Source organism: Protopterus annectens, chromosome 3.part0 (genome assembly GCF_019279795.1).
Source record: "Protopterus annectens isolate FY-2018-M chromosome 3.part0, PAN1.0, whole genome shotgun sequence".
NCBI lineage: Eukaryota > Metazoa > Chordata > Ceratodontiformes > Protopteridae > Protopterus > Protopterus annectens.
The window spans coordinates 187,902,670-187,915,453 of NC_056731.1; the positions used below are offsets into that span (position 1 = coordinate 187,902,670).

The window sequence follows — 12,784 nt, forward strand, 5'->3', positions numbered from 1 at the left end:
TGCCCCTAGAGAGGTTGCACATGACAAAATTTCAGTGGTACCTACGCTCGGTGTGGACCCAGCACTCCCATCCTCTAGAGTTCAGGATTCCACTCCTCCCCTGTCTTCAAGAATTAAAATGGTTGCTTATCCAAGTTGCCCAGAACCCAGGCCTGCCCCTGCAAATGCCCACCCCTTCCCAGATCATGCAGACAGATGCCTCAGACCTGGGCTGGGGGGCAACTGTGGGTCCAAGGACAGTGCAAGGTTTGTGGACAGACGCAAACAAGTGCACTTCAATATCGGGGAAATAACAGCAATACTCCTCGCCCTGCAGGCCTTCCAACCTTCCCTCCAGCAGGGCCTCCTAAAGATCTTCACAGACCACACCACAGTGATGTGGTACCTGAATAAGCAAGGAGGGATGAAGTCCTACCTCCTATGCAGACTAGCTGTACAGGTATGGGATCTGGCCATCTCTCAAGGAATCTCCCTCCAGGCAGCCTACAATTCCGTTCCAGCATACTCTCGGGCAGATTCACTAAGCAGAACCATTTCAGACAGCCACAAATGGATGCTGTCAAGAGAGATGCTCTAGATCTGGTCCACAGGTGTAGTATTCCTTAGATAGACCTGTTTGCCTCCTCCATAAACGGGCAACTCCAAAGCTACTGCTCCAGAACTCATGACCCGATGACATTGCAAATGGACGCCTTCTCAATGTCATGGAAGGGGAGGTTCCTGCATGCCTTCCCCCCCTTCTCTCTGATCCACAGGGTCCTACTGAAAAATCAGCAGGACTCCCTGAAAATCTTGCTGGCGACTCCCGATTTACCAAGGCAGCACTGGTTCCCTCTACTTCATCTGTCCAAGGGCAATCACCACAAGTTATCCCCCTCAGTGGACCTACTCATACAGCACAAGGAGGCACAGATACACCCACATTGACAGTCTCTGCACCTCTCCCTGTGGCAGATAGGATTCTGATTCTCTTCAGACACCTGTACAATGAGGATGTGCTTTCAGTCCTGCAGGACAGGAGGCCAGGAAACCCAACACAAAAAAATCTTATCTCTCCAAATGGAAAAGGTTCTCTTTCTGGTGTCATAAAAGAGAGATGGAGCCGCTGGACAGTGACTTGCCTCCGATTCTGTCTTACCTGTGTGAACTCCTGAAGACAGGTTTGTGTTGCTCCTTAAAAGCATACCTGTCTGCCATTTCTGCCTGCCTGCCTATGGACCTTCTGCTGGTGTCCAGACAACAGCCAAACTCTTCCTTAAGGGGGTTCTGCACCTAAGACCTCTCAGGAAACCATCCCCTCCTCTCTGGGATCTTAATTATGTGCTAGAAAAACTCACTCTGCCACCCTTTTGAGCTGGCTGACAAAGCCGCCTTTATGTTTTGCACATGGAAAACAGTCCTGCTAGTAGCTTTGACTTCAGCCAGGAGGGTCTCAGAGCTTCAAGCCCTTATGTCTGCTCTGCCTTTCCTGGTTTTCCATATGGACAAGGTCACCCTAAGGATAAACCCTTCACCCCCAAGATGGTAAACTACCTTTCCTTGAATCCGGCTATCCACTTGCCTACCTTCTTCTCTAACCCACAGGGAGATAGAGAGAGAGTCCTTCATTCCCTGGATGTCCATGGACAACTCCTATTCTATTTGCATAAAACTAAACCTTTTCAGAAATCATACCAACTGTTTGTCTCATTCCACCCCAGGGCTCTGGGGAAAGTGGTGGTCAAACAGTCTTGGCAATCCAGGCTGAAATGGTCTATCTCCTTTTGTTACACACTCCATGGGAAGACACTTCAGGCAATGTCAGGGCCCACTCCACAAGAGCTGTGGCCTCTTCTGGTGCCTTTTTCAAAAACCTGGACACCAACTCCATTTTGGAAGCAGTCACTTGGTCCTCTGTGCACACCTTCACCAGACTCTACAAACTGGACCATATTTCCAGAGCCAGGGCAGGTTTTGCCAGGGCTATCCTGCATGGATTCCTGGAGTCCTCTACCAGATCACCTCACAACCTATAGTGAGCTTTGATATTCACCCACTAGTAGAGTACTGCAACATTGGAATAAAAGGACATAGGAAAGTTGTGTAAAATCTTACCATAACGAGATGTCAGTCTCATCCATGTTGCAGTATTCCTTCCCTCCCATCATCCCCCTTCTTATCCTTGCACTTAGCCTGTCCCAGAGCTGGGGAGAGCATGTCCCTCAGGACTGGTTCTGCCTGGGGTTTTATTCTGTGTTCTGAGGGCTGGTGCATTCAGACGTCACCTTTATGGCCCACGTACCTGCCTCCACATCAGACGTCTGCCGCACCATGAGCGACTGGAAAAGTTTTGGAAACCTGGCCGGACAAGCTGATCAGAAGAAGGGTAAACCCACTAGTAGAATACTGCAACATGGAAGAGAAGGACATCTATGGTTATTGTAAGGTTTTACACAACTTTCCTTTTTCCAAGCTTAGTGATTAATTTTTCACCAAGTGTATTAGTTTAGATATAGTTCTCATTTATGGGCTTAGTGTTGTCTTATTATTCTAAAGTTGTTCTGTTGAGATTAGCATTTTACTGATTGGTATTTTTCTTGGCTGCTGTTCTTGAAACAGTTTTAGGCAGAACTGATGGGAACAAAACTTTCATATTTCAAAGGTGTACACAGGATATGCCCCCCTCCCCCCGGCATACAGCCTTTGTGTCCTGCTCCTATGGGTGGATCACTTAGACTCCTGCATTTTGTGGGAGAGAAAAAACACATTAATACTTGGAGTTTCATCCAGTAGAGGGAAATTACAAAAAAAGGAGAAATGAAACTGAAGGAAGCCAGACTAGGAACATGGTAGACTTTCTCCTACTAAGGCTCCCAGAAGAGGAACTACTCCTGTCAGGGTGCCAAACATTCCAATCCGTTCTTTTTACTGAAGTGCATCAACCAGAAGTGGTAGAACCTTATGATTTGGCTCTGAAGAGGAGATTAAAGTTTCTTGGAATACGAGCTGTCCAAATATCTCAGGTCAGGACCTTCCTGCTTTTTCTTTTTACATGTTGTAGGTCTGTGCAGAGTCCCACCATTAACCTCTATGGGGTCAGAATGAAGAAAGGCCTTAGTCAAGCCTTAGCTTAATCTGTGTCTTTGCCTTCCCCTCAGTTAAAAGGGATGCTAGAGAAGTACACTTCCCCCTCATGTTTAATGTAACTTCACTGGGCCTGGTTTTAGCAATGGGGGTATTGGTGGAATGTTGGTACTATGCCGCTCTCAACAGCACACATTGCATGTCTTCCACTGATGTCAATGCCCTTTGCACTGGTCACCTTGGCAGTTGCTCCTGAGCCCATTGGACTTTAGGGTTGATGACTTGGCATTGCATTTGGCAACTACCCCCACTGTGATCTTCAAAATGTCAGTTTTGTCAGCCTTCTTGCTCCCAGTGCCAGAACTCTGCTTGACATTCTGCTTGAGTCTGGCTGCAACTTTAGGTGCCATTGCTACAGCACTGACTCTGGTGTCTGTAACAGTAATGGTGTCAGTGTTGTCTGCTGCAACAGACTTGGCACTGATGTCATAGGCAGGGGAATTGGAGCCAAGGACACCAATAAGGTTGATGATAATGCAGAGGTGGTCTGTTCTGGTCCACCTGTTGACATCATCATTCTTGGACCTTGAATCATCCATCCCCATCTTGGCAAGACCCAGCACTGAAAGTCTTCTGAGAACCCCAAGGTCTAGGGAGAAGAGTCCTTTTTTAAGTGCTGGATCTCCCCTCCTAGTATATCAAGGTAAGGGTTTGTGGGCCAAGATCCCGTCGTCTTCATTATTTTTTTGTAAAAGGGGAGGCAGAGAGACTTTCCAGCTGAGAGTCTTCATTTCCAGCTGCTCATCTTAATGAAGGGAGACTTCCCCCAACCCTTCTGTATAACCCAAAATTTGGGAAAATCTTTGCCCACAAACCCTTAACTTTACTGAAGAAGAGATCCTCCAAGAAGCTTTTCGGTTCACCCACAATGTGAGTGGTCTTTCTCAATGATGGAATGATTGACTTGGTCAATAGAGAGTCTGGAGAGAGCTTGTTGATGAGCCTGTCTCCTAAAACCCAGTTGAGATCCTCTGTACCCCCAAGGACAGACCCTACTGGAGCAAAGTTTCACTTGTTGACTTTTTATTGCAGTAGCAGTCACAAAAGGGACTTTTAGAAGATACCTCAGTGATCCATCCACCAGGTAAGGTTTCCAGAGCAATGGATCATTTAGGAGAATGAGTCTGTGTACCTGTTCCATTAGAGTAATCGGCTACTTTAAGTGCGTGACCGGCTGTGGTTGACATGTAGCAGAGGCCACTCTAGAAGCACTGCAAAGGTTTCCTCACAGTGATCTACACAGACAAGTAGAATCATAGGTGGCAGTTATGGACAGTATTGCATTCTGCTGCAACCTCAAAGTTGTGTAGTAGCTTCTTGGAGAGCAAAGTACATTGGGTTAGGTGTATCCATGAGGAAACGTGCATCTGGTTCAGAGTTTGTGGATTCACAGAGCACTTAAAGACATCCTTCAACAGTGCCCCATATGATTGTCCCTTTTTGTTCGAATCTCAGGAGAAGGAAAAGCTGCTCAAGAGTGAGCATGGGGGTAAGAGTCTAATGGCTGTTGGAGTTTGTTCGTCACTCCACAACGATCCTGTACTAGGAATCAAAAAGGAATGAAAGCTGTCTGGTTTAAAATAATCCTAACATCACCATTTGGAGCAGCAGTTTGATAGAAACTCATCCATCTGAGGGATTTTCTCCAGTGGCTGCTACCCAAGAACCAGTAGTAGTATGCAAAATCTGGGGTGCCACAAGCCCTCCCACCCACTAGGAATTGGCAGCAGCATCACTGAAGACCTGCCTGACTATCTGCCTTTGAAGGTAGTTTTGGGGTGGGGGGCACATGTCATTGCATCCAAAAGCAAGGCTTGTCATCAGGCTATTCTGTCCACTTTTTTCCATTAGCATACATGCACCCGTAATAGAAAATGGCAACAGAACTAGAGATATTAAGCCTTTTGGGATGGGGGGGGATTCAAGAAGTCCCACCAGACTAAATAAGATCCACTATTTATTACAGATACTTATTGGTTCCAAAAGATAAAAAACCTCAGGCCAGTAGGGTTCTCGGTGTTCGAAACCTATATATATATATATATATATATATATATATATATATATATATATATATATATATATATATATATATATATATATATATATATTGAAAGCAAAGCTTGAGATGGTCATGGTGCAGGCAGTCCTTTCTTACTCCTGTTTCCTTCTTTCAAACTGCCAGACTCAATCTGAGGGTAAGGCCAGTAGTTTTGCATTATGGGAGTAGAAATGAGGAGCTGGGACTTGGGGGAAACCTTCCTAGTGATTATAGAAAAGGACCATCTGTGATAACCAGTCCCTCAGTTGCAATGTATAAACATTGTCACAAAGATATGTCATTATGGTAAATGCATAACTTTTGTATATAACTGTGCATACAAGCTACATACATTTTGGAGTTAAACAATCTAACATTGAAGACTCTCCTTGATGGGTCTTATGACTCTGTTCGTCTTGTCCACCAATGATAGTGTGGCATTTTACCTGGAAGATCCCATACGGGAGATGTGCATGCTTGAGGCCAGTACCCACCAAGATGTCATGCAGTGACTCTGTTGGGCTGAGTATGTCGATTCTATTCTGTTGCTTGCATTGTTCAAATGCTAATATTGATGCATGTCTGCGAACATTTATATCCAGGGTTCATTCCTTGGGTACAAACCCACAGCAGTAATCAGCAGTGGTTCAACCCTGTCGCCCAGAGAATCTGGAAGGTAAAACTCCTGTCCAGCCTCACTGCTGGGAGGATTGTGCATGCAGGGAACAGATGTGACCCATTGCAGCCCCCCCAAACTTTAGTTAGTCCACCATCAGAAGGGCCGAAGCTTATTTATTGTCTGAGCCCAGCGTTTCTAGGGGAAGCTCAATTATGAAAATGGCCTTCTGAGTTCCACATTTGTTGAGCTTTTCATTATAGCGAGGGCTCAAGCCTCTGTTGGTCTTTTGTTTCACTGGGTGACAAGGGGCCTCTTCTCCCAACGTGGGTGGAATGTTTTGGGGCATGGGCTCTGCTCAGCCGTCGACTGATCTGATGGAGCGGTAAACTGAGTTTCCTGATTCTGGGGGAGCACTTTCTGGAGTCATCCAGCCAAGTTTAGGGGGCACTCAGAACCAAGGTTCTTCTTTCCACAATTCTTCTACCCCTCCTCAAGTCCAGCAGGATCTTTTGACTGAGTGGTTGTGGGAGCTGCATGTTTGGCCTGCACTAGCACTTGAGCCCAAGGCTTAGACATGCATTTTGTTTGTGAGCTTGAGTCACAGTTACTGGACCAAATCCTTGTGGAGTATTGCAAGTGCCAGACACAGCGCTGGCCACTCCTCCTTGCATACTGCCCTTGGTTGGCCTGCTTCCATATGCCAGTTCTCTCTTGCCTTTACACTAGGCATGTGACTGTTTCACAAATTCACTCTTGAGCAAGACCATCTGCAAACTTGCACCATGAGCTAGAGAGTGGTGTGCAGCTGGGCCTATCTCTCTATCAAGCCCATACAGGAAGCTTCTGGAAACCCAGAATACATTTATCTTTGCGATTAAATGAGGACAAGAATTTTTCTCCTCCAGCTTAGGCTCATTGAGTTCTCTGTGAACTGACCTTGAAATGCTTAAGTTTGTTTGGGGGAAGTAGGTGGAGAAGAGTTTTGGTGGTCAATGATGCAATGTTAAAAAGTGAATGAGTCAGAAAAAGTTAATTAAAAAGGATTGAAAGCAGTTATTTGTTTTACTTTATTAAAAGCTGACTGTTGGCATAAATTGTTTTCTGTGTTTGATTTTGTTTCAGCATCTTATTTGCTAGTCCAGAAGCACTATATTTCTAATTGTGTAGCTGCCAAGAAGGTAGACGCACTTTGTGAGCCCTTTTACTGGAGTGAATCCTTCTCCAGAAACTCCTAGACAGCTGTGCAGTTTCATTTGTATAGCAGAGGTCCCAGTAACCACAACACTTTTGTTAGCCTCCTAACAAAGAATAATACAGGGTTGGGAAGAGAGTGCCTGTCTGCCATTGTGGGTCTTAAAACTCTGAACTGCTTGTCTGACTTGTCTATATCCCGACCTACTTAGTGCATCAGGTGTTGGCAATGCTTGCAGACTTCCCTTAAACTAATCTCAAGCAGGGACCAACTAAGTCTCCATCTGGTGGTTTCCATTGTGTATTTCCACATGGCTCATAATTGTGATTGTACTGATATATGGCCAGGGCTGCAGGGTAAGGTATGTGCTTGTGCAGATTGAGATTGTCCTTCATTAAGGATGAAGTCAAAAACAAAATTCGTGGTGCCCAGAGAAGTGCATTTTGCCTTTCAAGACCTGGTGGATGCGCTTTTAAATGGGAAACGGGCCTTTTTTCATTGTGGATAATTTTTATAAACCCCTTGCCATCTCCCTTGTTTTCCTTTTTACAGGCCCAACCAACTCCTAAAGCACAAGAATCAAATAACCTTCGGCTTAACCTCTTCTTCAAACTGGTTTATGAATTTTCCTTTATCCAGTCCTTTCATCTCTGTTTTCTTTGTTAGATCAAATCTAGGGCACAGAAAGCACTTCTCATAGATGGGTTATGTTTTTAGGAACGTAGAACAGCAGTTTGTCTCCTTTGTTTCCAGGAGTGAAGTTCTTGCTGTTGTCAAATAACACCTTTTTAGTTGGCCTACCAGCTGTTATCTTTTGAATCTGACAGCCAACTGCCAGTTGGAAAAATGTTGAAGGTAAAATACATTCCATAATTGGTGTGACTGCTTCCAGTGCTTACTTCGAGAATATCGTCACTGCAGGTGTTAATACCACAAACATTTGGTTTTCAGTGTGCATGCCGTCATGAAGAATTGTCTCAACCTTGGCTCTATGGATTGGGTATCCGCACTTAAGGGTTCAGCCATCAAAGCTTGGTCCGTAGGCTGTCATTTGTCTGTTTCCATCCTGGCGGTTTACTTCCCGAGAAGTCCTAGGACCTATAAAGGATGATCCCTCATGTTTGGTAAAACGGATAATGTTTATATCATGTCTGCTAATCTGTGAGGTGAACCAGCCTTAAAAGGGTCCCTGTTACCCTTTTGCAATCCCTTTATGTTTAGTTGACATCACCATCCAAACTGTGCTGTTGGAATTCCATGTAATTTGGGCAGTTATATAGTTGTGTATGTGTCATATCTTCATTAGTATTTCACGATTTGGAAAAAGTTTACCCACTAATGGGGTGTGGATTGTGTGCTTGCAAAGTCGGTGCATGATCTTAACATGCACCAGAACTCAGCAGAAGCACCATGTACAAGGGATCTTCAAAAGAAATAATAAATTACTATTTGGACAGGATTAACTTAGTCATAGAACCCATGAAGCAGGGTCCCCTTATACATTAGCTTGGGTGAAATATATCTGCATCAAAAATCTAGAGCAGTACAGTTCCTTTTTCACTGGGCAATAATTCAGATGCTACTTTGAAATAAAGTTAGTTTGCCTGATACAATTTCTCAGAATGTACAAGTAAATTTATCTATTTATTTTCAGGTTTCTTGCATCGGGCTTTTAGTGTTTTCCTTTTTGACAATAAAGATCGGTTGTTGCTGCAGCAAAGATCAGATGCAAAAATAACCTTTCCTGGTAAGTCTTTGTGTATGAAAATGTTAGTCATAATGTGCAGAAATACACTAGTGGTGCATTTCTTTCCTCCTGGTAACTGTATATTGAGGAAATGAAAAGAAGAATGTTAGTATGGCCGCCTTGAAGGATGATTAGTAAACCTTAAACTGCCTAAGCGATGCATATTTCTGAATGAACAGGTTACCTATACATGCCTGGAAATATCCAAATAAACCCAGGTTGTCCCACAGTGTATTTAGATTACAGACTTAAAGCGAGAGACATGGAGTTTAGTTTGCCCTGTGTTCGTTAACAGCATATTTAAGATGAGCAAGAATGTCAGTCCAGTAGATAAAGCTTTTAATTTCAACAAGCACACAACCAAAACCTCTTGCACTAGCTTTGTGGTTATGAGACGCAGTATGTCTTTGCAAGAATTTTTTTTTTAATATTTGTTGAGTGAGTAGAGTTTATTCAGGGATCTCTTCAGTTATGGCCCAGGGATGAAGAAGATGGTTTATTTACTTACTAACTGGGTAGGTGGTCTGGTCTGCGGACTGGTTTCAGCCATGACACAGGTCATTTGGCAGCAACAGCATAAACCTACATCCATTCTGGCACTCTGTATGTTTTGCAAGGACCATTTTACAGTAGTAAGCATTCCCAGCTTGCAGCATAATTTAGGTCAGCAATGCCTGCAAGATTAATGGAATGCATTTCAAGAATATTAATTGAATATTGTGTTTATTCCAGCTGAAGATGCAGAACAAAGGTACAGGTAGTAGACATACAATTTTTTTTGTCTCCTCAATCTACTAACTCTCTGGTTGTTTGCCTCAGTCTTGGGCTTTCATTCCCTTCTGGGCGTGAGTCCGTCAGAATGTGTCCATCAGGCAGCCAGACATTGGGATTGTTTTAGTCGTGCAGCTTGTAACATCCTCTTGTGTGTTGTTAGTGCTTAGGGGAGGGGCAGCAAGTAGCTGCAGCATGGGACTGTAACTTGTTTCTGAAAAGTGAAATAGTTCATCAAGCAGCTGACCCAACCAGATGGCTTCAACTAGGTCCCTGAGGAGTCCTGACTTGTGGAGAGGCAAGCAGTTAACAGTAGGTCTGTAGCTGGATAACAGGTGAAAGATAATCTTCTTGGACAAGTGCCTGCAAATCTTCTGTTTGTAATGCGAAACATCTATATTAAATTATTGCATATGGCATAGACAATCACACATTCATATAAATGAAGTCAAACCATGTTGACATAATTTTAGTTGCAAATATTTTACATCACTTATCTATCCAGTCATTGTCAGTTAAAAAATTACATAGTTATTCAGATCTTCGCTTCTTTTAAACCTCTTTCCTTCTCTGCATGTATTTTTCCCACAGTTCCCATTTTTTTCGGTGTAATTTGCTCCTACGCTTTTCTAAAGATCCTAGTCCTAGTTATTTTATCTCTTGTTAATGTATTCACTACTTCTAGCAGAGTTGGTTTAGACATGATTTCCGTTTTCTAGTAATGACTTTTTTGGCAGCCACCATAATTAGACTGAGCAAGGCCTTACTATGTCTAGGCAGTTCTGATTCTGTATCGTAGCTCAACAAAAAAACATTTCCTTAGTTACACCAATTTGCTGACCTAGTATCTCTAATAGAGTAGTCTGCAAGTACACTCTAAATTCTGCCAAGTCATTACACTCCCAGAAAGCATGTTCCCACTTACCTTTTTCTTCCCCATTACACCCCCAACATTTGCTGTCTACCTGAGGAAAACTTCTTTGGCTTCTACTTAGGGTATAAAAATACCTATGTAAACACTTCCAAGCAAAGATCCTAAATCTTCTAGACTTTTGATGTACCTGCAGATCTTGACTGTTGTGGAAGCCGTGAAGAAAATAAAGTATATCAGCATTGCAGAGTATTCTTTTAATTTCGGAAAGGTCAGAAGGAAGGTTGTGAAATAAGGAGCAATAAAGGATGAGCTCTAAAATGTATTGTTGTATCTGAGCCTTTAGGAAGACAAGTAAATAAAAGGAAAACTAGGTTGCCAAATAGAAACTGGAATGGTTTAAGTCGATAGTTTCTTAACAGACAGTGTTTCTTGTGGAAAACGAGTGCTGGAGAGGCAGTTGAGGAGCAGTGTGTGGTCTGGTCTTGTAGATCAGACGTTTGTAAGATCTGTGCATAAAGCACAGTTAGATGACCTTTGGCCATCTTCTGAAAGATAGGAATTTCTTTGTAAAGGGTGTAGATATGTTGAAACAAGGGCAGAAGCCACAATGCTAGAGACTGAATTTCCTTTTATTTGGAATGAAGGTTAGTATTTGCATATAAACAGTTTTCTCAAAATTGTTTGCTAACGGGAGAGATTAGGGATTAGTCAGGAGTGCTGCATTGCGCAGGGTTGTCTATTTTGGATATGGGGATGACACTGGTTGTTTTCCATGTGGGTAGAATGACTTCTTTGCAAAAGGAGATTTAAATTGAGGTGAGTGATAAGGCTATAAACCTAGTACCTTTTCTTAGGAAGTTGGAGGGAAAGTGAAAGTAGTTGAAAATGTAATATGAAGGCAGTAGATGGAGCTAACTAAGAAAGACTTGAAGCTCCGGTTGAGTAGGAGGACTGTAGAGATTGTAGTAGAGAGGTACAGTACAATCTCACTTAACCAGCATCCGTGGGGATTGGTAGATGCCAGTTAAGTGTAGTTTCCAGTTGCTTGAGAGCCACTTTGCAATTTTTGATTGGCTGATTTACCACAATACGAGCCACTCAAAAATCGCAAAGTGGAGCCTTTTCTGTTCAGTGTGGAACAGCGGGCCATTCTGCATTCAGTAGAAGTGGCTCTGCTTGTCGATTTTTCATTTGACTCGTATGCTAGTATATGAGACATTCAAAATTGCCGATTGCTTGAGTCCCCGTTAACGGAGACTCATCTGTAGTCTGTTGAATGGAGGTTAAGTAAAGTGGAATTAAATGAATATTTAAGCAGTTTAGCACTTGCCTTTCTAGTATAGGGCTCTTTCAGTTATTTTACTCCGTGAAAGGATAAAGTAATTTACAGAGTTTGTGTTCTAATTTTTTTTTTTATTTATTTTTTTTTTTGTCTGTCTTTTTATATTTGTTTACCGGGATAGACTTCTGACTAGTACAGTTTGGGTTTCTCAAGTAAAGATTGTCACAGTGTTCTAGAGTAAGAGGATTTAGCAATTTTTTTATGATGTGGCTGTTGAAAGTCTTAATTATTTAAAATCGCAGAATTTCTAGAGTGTCTTATTGATGAGATAATTTTACCTTGATGAAGAACACCTCGCAGCAGTGTTCTTACACAAGCATTCATGGGAGCAAGTCCTCCCCAGAGAACATGCTTTAAAGAAAGATAAAATCACTCTCACTGATGCTGTCCCATTTTTTTTCCTTCCAGTTACATTTATTGGATCTCCCTTTCCTTCTATCTCTTACACTTTCTGAGCAGAAAGTATTGTGTTCAGTAATAATGAAGAAGGAAAAGGCTACACTGCCTTCCAGGAGTGTCTGTGATAATTTGGTGTTGAAATAGGATCAATGACAGCACTGCGTTTATTGCTCACTCCTTTGCATGAGATCCATAACTTCAAGAAGAGCAAATATTCACTTGCTATTGATACGTACTTAAATTTGATTCCTTTCTGACAGCATGCTGGAGAGAGGGAGTGGAATAGTGTAAGAGCTAGACAAGAATCATATTACTTGGAGTGGGTAGGTAGTCATTAGTGACACCCAGTTTGAGGAAGATGGTAAAGGAACATTAAACTAGACTTTGGGCATCTTAAGTTTGTTCATCAATCAAGTACTGTGCCCTGGCGATTGCTCATACTGTCTAGTCTGTGATGGCATCTGTTCTTTGTGTTTCACTGTTGCAGTCATCACCTGTGGGTTATCCCTGCTGTGGTAGCCTTCGGCCGGCCCGAATACCAGAGTCAGTGTTTTTGTTTGCCGGCTGCTGTCACCTGTAATCTGACGTCAGGTCATCAGTACTATATAAAGCAAGGCAGCTGACGTCATTACATCAGTCTTGCCGTGGAACCCATAGCAGAAGCAGTTCGCACGAG

At 42.9% G+C, this 12,784-nt stretch overlaps 1 protein-coding gene across 1 annotated transcript in view; it reads left to right on the plus strand.

The window, feature by feature from the left end:
• IDI1 (isopentenyl-diphosphate delta isomerase 1) overlaps positions 1–12,784 on the plus strand; it is a 180,184-nt gene that overhangs the window by 103,081 nt on the left and 64,319 nt on the right. Inside the window, exon 3 of the mRNA XM_044064685.1 lies at positions 8,630–8,722. Coding sequence (XP_043920620.1) covers positions 8,630–8,722 — 93 coding nt within the window. The remainder of the gene's footprint in view (positions 1–8,629; positions 8,723–12,784) is intronic.